Source organism: Alosa alosa, chromosome 11 (genome assembly GCF_017589495.1).
Source record: "Alosa alosa isolate M-15738 ecotype Scorff River chromosome 11, AALO_Geno_1.1, whole genome shotgun sequence".
In the NCBI taxonomy this organism is placed as follows: Eukaryota; Metazoa; Chordata; class Actinopteri; order Clupeiformes; family Clupeidae; genus Alosa; species Alosa alosa.
The window spans coordinates 11,667,673-11,677,053 of record NC_063199.1 but is presented as its reverse complement, the minus strand read 5'-3'; the positions used below and the strand labels follow the sequence as shown (position 1 = coordinate 11,677,053).

The window sequence follows — 9,381 nt, the reverse complement described above, 5'->3', positions numbered from 1 at the left end:
TAATTCAGATTTTTGAATTCAGTTCACTGACTATTTGCTTTAATGATCAAGAAACCATTTGAACTCCAAATCCTATGAAACTAGGATACAAAAAAACTCATAATAAATCTAATCATCTACTTCACTTTTGGTTTGCAGAATATCCAGGCCTTGGTTTTGCCTTGTGTGTGAATATGCTCAGTATGCAGATTAGGAGTGGAATGGCTTCCACTTTGGTGAAATCAGTTCAAGAATTAGTTCAGTTAGGTCATGGTATGATTCGGTACTAAAGGCATGAGATGGAGGTAACATGCACAGCTGATTTGAGTATTCTTGTCATTCTTATTTATTTTGACTTACTACAAGCAATTCTTGAATGAAGAAAAAAAACAATTTAATATCACATTAAAGGGAAAATTAGATTAGATTATTTGAGAACACTGGTATTTCCAAAAAATAAGATATTGTGCCATTTGAATGTTTGAAAATGTTTGCTGCTGGACTGGGTTAGACCTTTTCATATGAGCCATTTTTCTTCTAAAAGTTTATGGGCTCTATCTTGTTATTGTGATAAAGCCTATTCTAAAACTCAAGTCTCTTTTAAAAACATATTCAGGGTTATGGCAATTGATGGCCTAAGGTCTGGTCTTGGCGCATTATCTAAAAAAAAGCCTATTCCTCAAAATCATTACACCACTGACCAAGAAAAAACTGGTTTATAGCGAAAGACGCATGTGAAGCACAGCTGAAGAGATGTCACAAGATGTAAGCAGCAACTCCTCTGCAGGATAAATGTTTTTATTCAGTCATTTGAGTATTATTAGGGTATCTGTTGCTTTTTTCAGGCTATGTTTTCAATGGTAACCCATTGTCAGTCAATAGTGAAGTTAGTTTCACTTTGCCAATGAGTTCAAATAAGACGAGTGCAGATGCATGTAGGCTATACTCCTGCTATAGTAAAGCATGGTTTAGTGGAATAACTGTTTCATACGGTCAAGCAAATTCTTTCAACTGCGCTGCTGACTATCAAAATACTGATGCGCTGTTTGACGTTGTACTGCTTGCTGTCAAAGGGAATGAGAGATGTCATTTTCATTGGTTTAAAGGATGTTACGCCCAAAACACACCCATGACTGATTAAAAAATATAAAAAACCGCCTTGTTGCGTAAGGCGTCCGACGTTTGATAACAAAACCACCCCCAATGTGGACTGGACAAACCCTATTTGCCAATGACCATGCGTTTTAGATTGCCAAGATAGAGGCCCTCTATCTACAGTGCTTAACCACAGTCAAAAATCTTCAGGAATGATATACAACATACTCAACATACCAACCGTAACTCTACTAATAAAGATATTACAGTCTTAAAGGAAATTGAGGTTTGCAATTGATTAAACTCAAAATTAAATTGCCATCTATATGCAGCAATAACTGTTGCTGTACAGTTTCTATATAATCAATCACATAATAATAAATTAAATAATTTAGAAATCATAACATATTCCTAAAATATTCCTCTTGCACAGACTTGCACATGGATAAATTATAATAGTCAAACTGAACCCAAAATAGACTATGACAAAATAGAACAGATTACAACCTCATGGCTAAGAGGAAAAAAGGAAAATGTGGCATTCTTTTCAGTGTGTTTCACTGAAGCCTAGTGCAAAAAATGAGCCAATGTATGCTCTTTAGGATATGCTCTTCTGGAATGTAAAAATACCATCTCTTCTTAACATCCTCTCCTCAACATACTAAAGGAAGTATTTATTCATTTGTTTCTCTATTTCCATTAAAGAGTTATGGTCAAGTCTGCTCCACCCACAAAGCGACACTGGACATTCTCCAGGTAGGGCAGTTGGGATTGCAGGAAGTCCACTTTTGTTATGGTAATGTCTTTACACATGGAAATGTCCAATGTCTGGAGCCTTTTGCAGTGCTTTGCCAAGACAGACAGAGACCTGCAACATACAAACACACAGTACTGAATATCAATAACCTCAAAATAAAGTTTGTATCCTTCAGTTCATGTAAGTAAAAAAGCCATAGACAGCATGTAGGAGAGAAGATCAATCAATCACTGGATTCAGTTCGTAGGTGCTGAGCTGAAGCTATTTTGTGACGACGGCTCTAAGGTCTCACCGGTCAGTGACGGCATCGCAGCAGGCCAGTTGCAGGTGCTGCAGCCTGGGGAGCAGCGGCGCCGCTCTGGCGATTCCCTGGTCGCTGATCTGAGGACAGTGGTTGAGTGCCAGGCTGGTGAGGCTCCGGCAGTAGAAGGCCACCGACGCCAAACTCTCATCACTTATCTCGGGCAGCATGGAGAGAGACAGGCGCTGCAGGTCTGGGAAGCGCACCACCTGCACAGGAGAGGGAACGCCATGAGGGAATGTCCTGATGGAGAGACTCTGCTCTTCACTACTGCTTGTGCCACCAAAACACCTACCTGCGTGATTCTACCTGTCCCACCCAAACACCTACCTGCGTGATGCTGCTGTCTGTGATCTTGGAGCAGGCCGACAGGTCGAGCTCCTGGATCCCCCTGATGGCAAGCAGAGAGGCCCCCATCTGTTCTCGGAAAGCCCCCAGGTCCTCATCAGTCACCAGCCGCGGTTTCTCCTGAAAGGGCAGGCTGGGAGGCTGAAAGAAGCCCATGTTACCAAATGTGCGTGTAAAGCTTGGCCCTTTGTCTTCCTGTTGGGGTGGGGAATTGTTTAGGTTCTTTTCAGTTCATCACTTTATTGTACACTTTAATACACACAAAAATATGCTTGTTTTCCTTTTCAGATGGACAGTGTCAGTGACAGTTGAGTCTCCTCTCTCACCTTCTCAGTGCTGGGTTCACACTCCTTAGTGGGCTCCACCATTCCCAGCAGCCCCCAGTCCGTGATCTCCTTACACCAGCCCAGGCGCAGCACCAGCAGCCCCGGCATATACGTGGCAATGGACCGCACACTTAGATCAGTGAGGTAGACACAGGAAGTGAGGTCGAGCACTCTCAAGCTCAGGCCTAGCAGCTGACTGAGTGAGAAAATTGCAATGTCCTGTAAAGACACAAGAGGGCAGGAGTCTGAGTTTTACCAGAGGAAGGAAGGCAGAATGTTAGTTTAACAACAGCTCAGCGAGAGAGAGAGAGAGTATACAATCTTCATGCCCAAAGGGGGGCTGTGGGGACTGACCCTGATATAGGTGCAGCTCCTGAGGCTGAGGCTCTCCAGTTGGGCCCTGGGCGGTGGAGATGAGAGTCCCTTGATCATCTCAGCACCACTGACATGCAAGCACTCCGAGAGGTCCAGCCTCTGCAGGCTTGGCAGTTTCATGAGCTCTGCTAGACCCTTATCGGTCACTCGCCAATCCCGCGACAGCGAGAGGACCTGCAGCCCCTTCAGGCCCGAGGTGACGGCCTGCACAGCGCGGCTGGTGAGCTCGGTGCAGGAGCTGAGGTCCAGACTCCGGATGGCGGGCTGGTGGCGGCACAGCACCTCCACAGCGTGGTCAGACAGCTCCTTACAGCCGCGCAGACACAGCTCCTCCAGAGCCAGGCCCGGCACCTGGGCCACCGTGCGCAGCGACTCCGGGGTGATGCTGGTCCGGCTCAGGTCCAGAGCTCGCACCGTACTGGCCTGCTGCTGAAGGAGCCGGCGGAGGTTTCTCAGCGAGAGCAGGGCGGAGGAGTCGGGCCCAACAGGACACCCCCGGTACGGGTCGAACTCAAAGGCAATGTGGCAGCCAGAGAGAGCCAGCCTCCTCAGTCTCGGGGTGCAGCCTGTGAGCCGATTGAAGGAAAGGTCTGAGAGGTACCTCAGGTCTGACAGGTTCAACTCCTCAAGACCCTCCAAGGCCTTTCGTACCTTAGGGATAGTAAAATACTCATTAGAAAGTAGTGATGCAAGGTTACCTTCATGAAACGTTCATGAAACTTGAGAGTCCTACATTTATATTATGACAGTACAGAGCTAAATAAGCAGCTTCACCCAATAGTACTCTTCCAAATACTGTTAGGGTAACTCTATAGTTAAACAGTTCTGACACCACTGAAGGCTATTTTCTTTTTCAAGGTCCCAACAGTTCTTTGTACAGAAAACAAAAGTCTCATTGTACAAAAACAATTTATGTAGTTTTTTTTATGCTCAAAGGAACAGAACTAAAAGTTTTGATCGCTTAAAGATTGTCTTTGCCTTTTTCATCCTGGGTTGAACGTGCCCCTCAAAACACTGGCCCTGCAGTAACATTGTTCCAGAAGTGCCACTGGCAGGGTAGGCATGATCACAAAATGACTCAAAATCAATATTTTCAACACAATGAAAGCTTTCATGGTGCAAATGGATCTTTGACAGTACAAAGGCTCTTGAAAATAGAAAAGGGCTTTAGACAGCCAACCCTGAAGGTATTGTGAAATGAAAGCAATCTAACTAAGAAACCTCTGAAGATTCTGCTAGAGCTAAAGTGATATTTATGTGATTTTCAAACTTAACTTTAGTTATAGTTATCCATGCGCCATACTGTGAGAGAGACAACAAACACTGTCAACAGAGGTAGACACCTACTTGGGTGTAGGAACTTGAGAGAATGTGAAGGCAAGCCCAAATAAAGCCATAACAAACGATTCTAACATCTACTGGCTATGACAGACTTTGCATGTGCATTTGCATGTGCAATCTTCTGTCCCTGAACCACCGTCTGTTTCTGAAATGGGATACTGTACTGTAAACTGATCTTAACAGAAAAGTCAGATGCAGTAAGTAGTACAGCAGTATGGCATTTATGACAGTACCCTCTCCTTCTCTTACTATAATACACAAGTCCTGGTTGACAGGGGTGTATTAGTGACAAACCAAGGGTAAGTTAACTCAGAGTAACTTCCTCCATAAGAGCCATGCATTCCTACTTTTTCCACTGATGTGATAGTACAGACCTTGACAACGGCCACAGCTGTGGCAAATAAAAACCCAGTTTTCATGGTTGCATGCATGTTGTATTCCATGGCAGAATGACCTAAAAGCTGTGTAAATGAGCATAATGTTCAATGCCAGTGTTAAGTTAACCATTTAGGAATGTGAAGCTACCTGGTGACGATGTTCCTCTCGAGACAGGAAAGCTCCTGACATGAAGAGGCTGTCCAGGCCTCGGAGGTCCAGCTTGCGCAGGCCAGTGAGGTGTGGCAGGAGGTCAAGAAGGGAGGACTCAGTGATGCTGCTACCTGGCAACGACAGCGTCTCCAGACTGGGCCCTAAGTGCATGGCCACCTCCATCAGAAGAGCTCTGGACAAACTGGACCCATCCAGGTGACTAATGACGAGGCCACAGCGGGACCGCTTACCGAGTCCCCGAATTACCTCCAAGGAGGAAGAGCAGGCGGGCAACTTAAAGGTTACATTCTTCTGTAAGGGAGCACATGGAAACGTAAGAGTGATGTTATGTGTAGACAAAGCAAGCTAGTGGCTGTAGCTATTCTACAAGCTATTCAAAACATCACAGTTGCAACATGCATTCTTACTGAGTTGAGGGTACACCACTGCACTAACTGGAACAATATGACTCTCAAAGAGCAGCATCATCTAATCAGTTCTTTTTTATAGAAATGGGGAAGATCACGTACATGTTAACATCTAGATACATCTCTACAAACACATCTGGTATGATTACCAATCAGTTGTTCAAGTTTGTTTTTATGTGCCCTAGATCAAAGGTTACAGCATTCTGAAGATAATGACAAGTGGAGTGTCAGGCAGTATAGATTTGTGCTCTTGAAAAGATCAATATGGTAACGGAGTTACAGCAAAATCACAGAATTCTTTCTATATCTTCGGCTGGGCTTTTAGCTCAATTGCCCCAAATTGAACCTGCGTTCAAATTACCCAATGTAACCTGCGTTGTGTTGAACCTGCGCGATTCAGCCCTGCACACACACACACCCATTACACCATACCCCCCTACACATAAGTCCCCCCACTCACACATACCATTACATACACATACAACCACTAACACATACCATTACATACACATGCAACCGCTTCTTTCATTATGATGGAACATACTATAACTAATGAATACATGATAATTTTGGGAACAATTTACACTATTAGATCTTGTTTTAACAATAGGAACATTTGTAACTCCGTTACCATGTAACTCTGTTACCATGACTTATGAAACATACATGTCTTAGAAGCACGTCAAAACTACAACATTTTTGGTCATATTATAGGAAACAATTAGTGTAGAAACACTTCTGTAGGAGTTTTTTTTTTTAATGTTATATTTTGAGAACCGCATGTTTGATGATGTTGACTTTTATGCTAAGAAATGAATGTTAATTTTCTGTAACTCTGTTACCGAGCACTTTCTGGCTTTAAAATCATATGAAGATTTAATTTCACCAGACCATTTTGTGCTACTATTTAAGTACATGTAGGCACATACAAACTGACATATCGGTCTTAAATATTGGTTCATTAATTGCTGAGTGGCACCAAAACATCTAGTGGGAGTGTAACTCCGTTACCACGTGATCTTCCCCAAATATTACTAGGCTTATGAGACATCCTATACATGTACCTGAAACTGATAGTCTTGGCTTGCTTCATACCAGCTTCTGCAAACCAATGAAGCCTCTTTTCTGTCCGACACATGAAGGAAACTGAAGATGTAGGTAATTATCTGGAGAAACAGAACATGGCTTATTCAGCTGGATAATGTTTAAGGTGACATCAGTATTTAACAGATTTCCTTAAAATCACAAACATACATGCACATGAACTAATGCAAACTTGCTGGACAGTAGCTCAGGGTGGTTAATCTGAAAGCACAATCCAAACCTGCTCTCCAAAAGTGATGGATGTGGTACAGAGGTTAGAACATCATCTGACCTGCCCATCAATTAACTAGGCAAGGCTTTTTGATTAAGTGGCAGCTGCATAAGAAAGGTGGGGAGGATTGGGATATTGGGATATTGGGATTGTGGGGTGGGGGGCACCGACAAGGAGCACCCAAGAGCAACAGGGGCAAGGAAAAACTCCCTTACCAAGGAAGAAACCTTGGGCAGATCCACGGCTCAAGGGGCTAACCCAGCTGCCAGGGGTCTTGGTGTGTGTGTTGCGGGGGGATTACAAAGGAGATGGGATAGTGTGCTGTGTATGTGGGGAGAGGGCAGTGTGCAATTGGTACTCCTATTCTTAAATATTAAACCCAGACTTATTTGGACAAAGCATCATTCACTTAGCACAGACTTCTGTTCGTTTAACCGGAAGACATCCAAATTGTCAAAATAGTAGTAGCCTAGCAGCCAATAGTATGAGACAGTTGAGTACAACAAGCTTGGCAGTAAGGCTAGCTGTCATTATGTCTGCATCATTGACACATCTTCGCCAACACTCATGGCTAAAACAACACTGCACACAAGAGCGGTATCTCCAACTGCGATTTAAATTTACAAGGATATGCTTGAGACTACTGGCTGATGCTAAATATTTAACGTTAGCTAAAAGACTAACGTTAGTGGCTGTAGTAGCTTAGCTACAGGGGACTCACCTCCACAGGTAACTCTGGTGCCTCCATGCTCCTTTGGAACATTAACGTTAGCCTACTGTGCTGATAGGGTGAAGTGGTTGTGCTGTATAACGAGATACCACACACAGCACAAGACAGCGTTTGCCAGTTGACGTAATCGCTCGGTTTCTCTCCACTTTAACGTCACCTAGCCACATACATACAACCACACAGTGTAGTTTGATCTTAGAAACCTCGTCCTCATTTTACACCCGTCTCCGACATTTCGTCTATTACAATAACAACATAGCCATCGCAGCACATCATCGACATTTGTTAGGCCCACAATGTATTTTAAGCCCTGAGATAATAACATTGAGGCTCGCTAGCAAGAGTCAACACAGCAGCAGAAGGATCCATAGCGTTAATGTTTACGGATTTCAGCTGTAGCCTACGGGTCATTTGACTGTCACATGAGCAGCTTCGCAGTGATACAAGGGAAACGTAGTTAGGGCGTGATATTTCAACAGACACCTGCGTCAACTTTAGATCGGAAAGGGGAGTGTCTCCGGATTCAGAGTTATTAGTTTTGACATTTTCGTTAGTTTCTATTTTGATTCGTTTAATTAGTCTTTCAGTTTGGTTTCTGATTTTAGTTTAGTTTTAGTTGGTTTTATAAGTGAAATCGTAGTTTTGGTAGGCTAGTTTTAGTTCTCCAGAATGTTCTAGTTTTAGTTTATGCCTAGTTATGACTACAGAGTTTTTTTTTCTTCCGGATTTTTACTATCCCGGCCGGGACACTGAAAGACCGGGATGTATGAAACTTGGTGGGCAGGGATGACACGAAACCATTGCTTTTCATTTTGATCTATCGAGAATGAGGGACTGAGCTGCGGTCATAGCACACACAGGCACGCGAATATAGCCTACAAGTTGCAAGAGTAGGAGACGGAGACAAATTAAACAACAAGCGTGATTTATTTTTTTGCTGAGAGGATGTACAAGACTGAATGGCGGTCATATTTTGTAACGCTATGCGTTAGCTTTATTTAGGATGTACAGAACTGAGTGGCGGTCATATTTTGTAGTTTTATTTAGTTTTGCATTGTTCACTGTAGTTTTTATTTAGTTCTCATATTTTGGAAAACTATCGTTTTCATTTTCATTTAATTTCATTTTAGTTTTATTTAACTATAACCTTGATTGAAATGAACCTGACATAATCATTCTTATGGGCAGTATAATTTTTCTGCATGGGTGTCAGATTGTTGTTTGATTATCTAGGCTACTCTTTTACTACACTCACTTATGAGCAAGCTAAGATTTATCACGTGCCACTGTCTTTCCATTTTTACCAGCATAGAGTAGGATAGTTGGTGCAGCAAAACCAACAGTTTCCTATTCTGCATCTTTCTTCCTGAGGATGGTTTGTAGTGCTCGTTTAATCAGAGAGATATCGCTTAGTTATTCGCCTACACATAGTCCATGACTAGAGATATTGCTTAGTTATTAGCCTACACATAGTCCATGACTAGAGATATTGCTTAGTTATAGCCTACATAGTCCATGACTAGAGATATTGCTTAGTTATTAGCCTACACATAGTCCATGACTAGAGATATCGCTTAGTTATTCGCCTACACATAGTCCATGACTAGAGATATCGCTTAGTTATTAGCCTACACATAGTCCATGACTAGAGATATCGCTTAGCCTACACATAGTCCATGACAACTGGATGTGAATATCTAGCCTACTTTTTCTCACTTCCAGCCCAAAACATCTGGGGGGGCCTTAGGCCTGTCTAGAATAGATCCTTGCTGTAGAGGGTAACGTAAGGGCTAGGCCTTCAGGCCTAGATTAGGCATATCTGTTATAAGATTAAATGTCATAAAACTCACTGGCACAT

At 43.0% G+C, this 9,381-nt stretch overlaps 1 protein-coding gene across 2 annotated transcripts; it reads right to left on the bottom strand.

Moving 5' to 3' along the window:
• Window positions 1-1,710: 1,710 nt before the first annotated feature.
• lrrc29 (leucine rich repeat containing 29) lies at window positions 1,711-7,955 on the bottom strand. Of its 2 annotated transcripts, none has more exons than XM_048258076.1 (8): window positions 7,515-7,955; window positions 6,543-6,644; window positions 5,048-5,362; window positions 3,161-3,832; window positions 2,807-3,025; window positions 2,463-2,675; window positions 2,124-2,341; window positions 1,711-1,942 (listed from the first exon to the last, which is right to left on the bottom strand). In XM_048258076.1, the coding sequence occupies exons 1-8, from the start codon at window positions 7,554-7,556 to the stop codon at window positions 1,774-1,776; spliced, it is 1,950 nt and encodes a 649-aa protein (XP_048114033.1). In that variant the 5' UTR covers window positions 7,557-7,955; the 3' UTR covers window positions 1,711-1,773. The 2 variants fall into 2 exon arrangements, with proteins under 2 accessions (XP_048114033.1, XP_048114034.1); XM_048258077.1 differs by having other exon boundaries at window positions 2,463-2,621.
• Window positions 7,956-9,381: the final 1,426 nt, after the last annotated feature.

Bases quoted from the DNA above. Each gene is read 5' to 3' on its own strand.
- lrrc29 (XM_048258076.1), bottom strand. From the start codon at position 7,556: ATGTTCCAAAGGAGCATGGAGGCACCAGAGTTACCTGTGGAG. The intron at 3,026-3,160 runs GTCAGTCCCCAC...GTGTCTTTACAG, and splicing joins GGAGCTGCACCTATATCAGG to GACATTGCAATTTTCTCACT. The intron at 2,676-2,806 runs GTGAGAGAGGAG...CCACCCCAACAG, and splicing joins GTGAACCCAGCACTGAGAAG to GAAGACAAAGGGCCAAGCTT.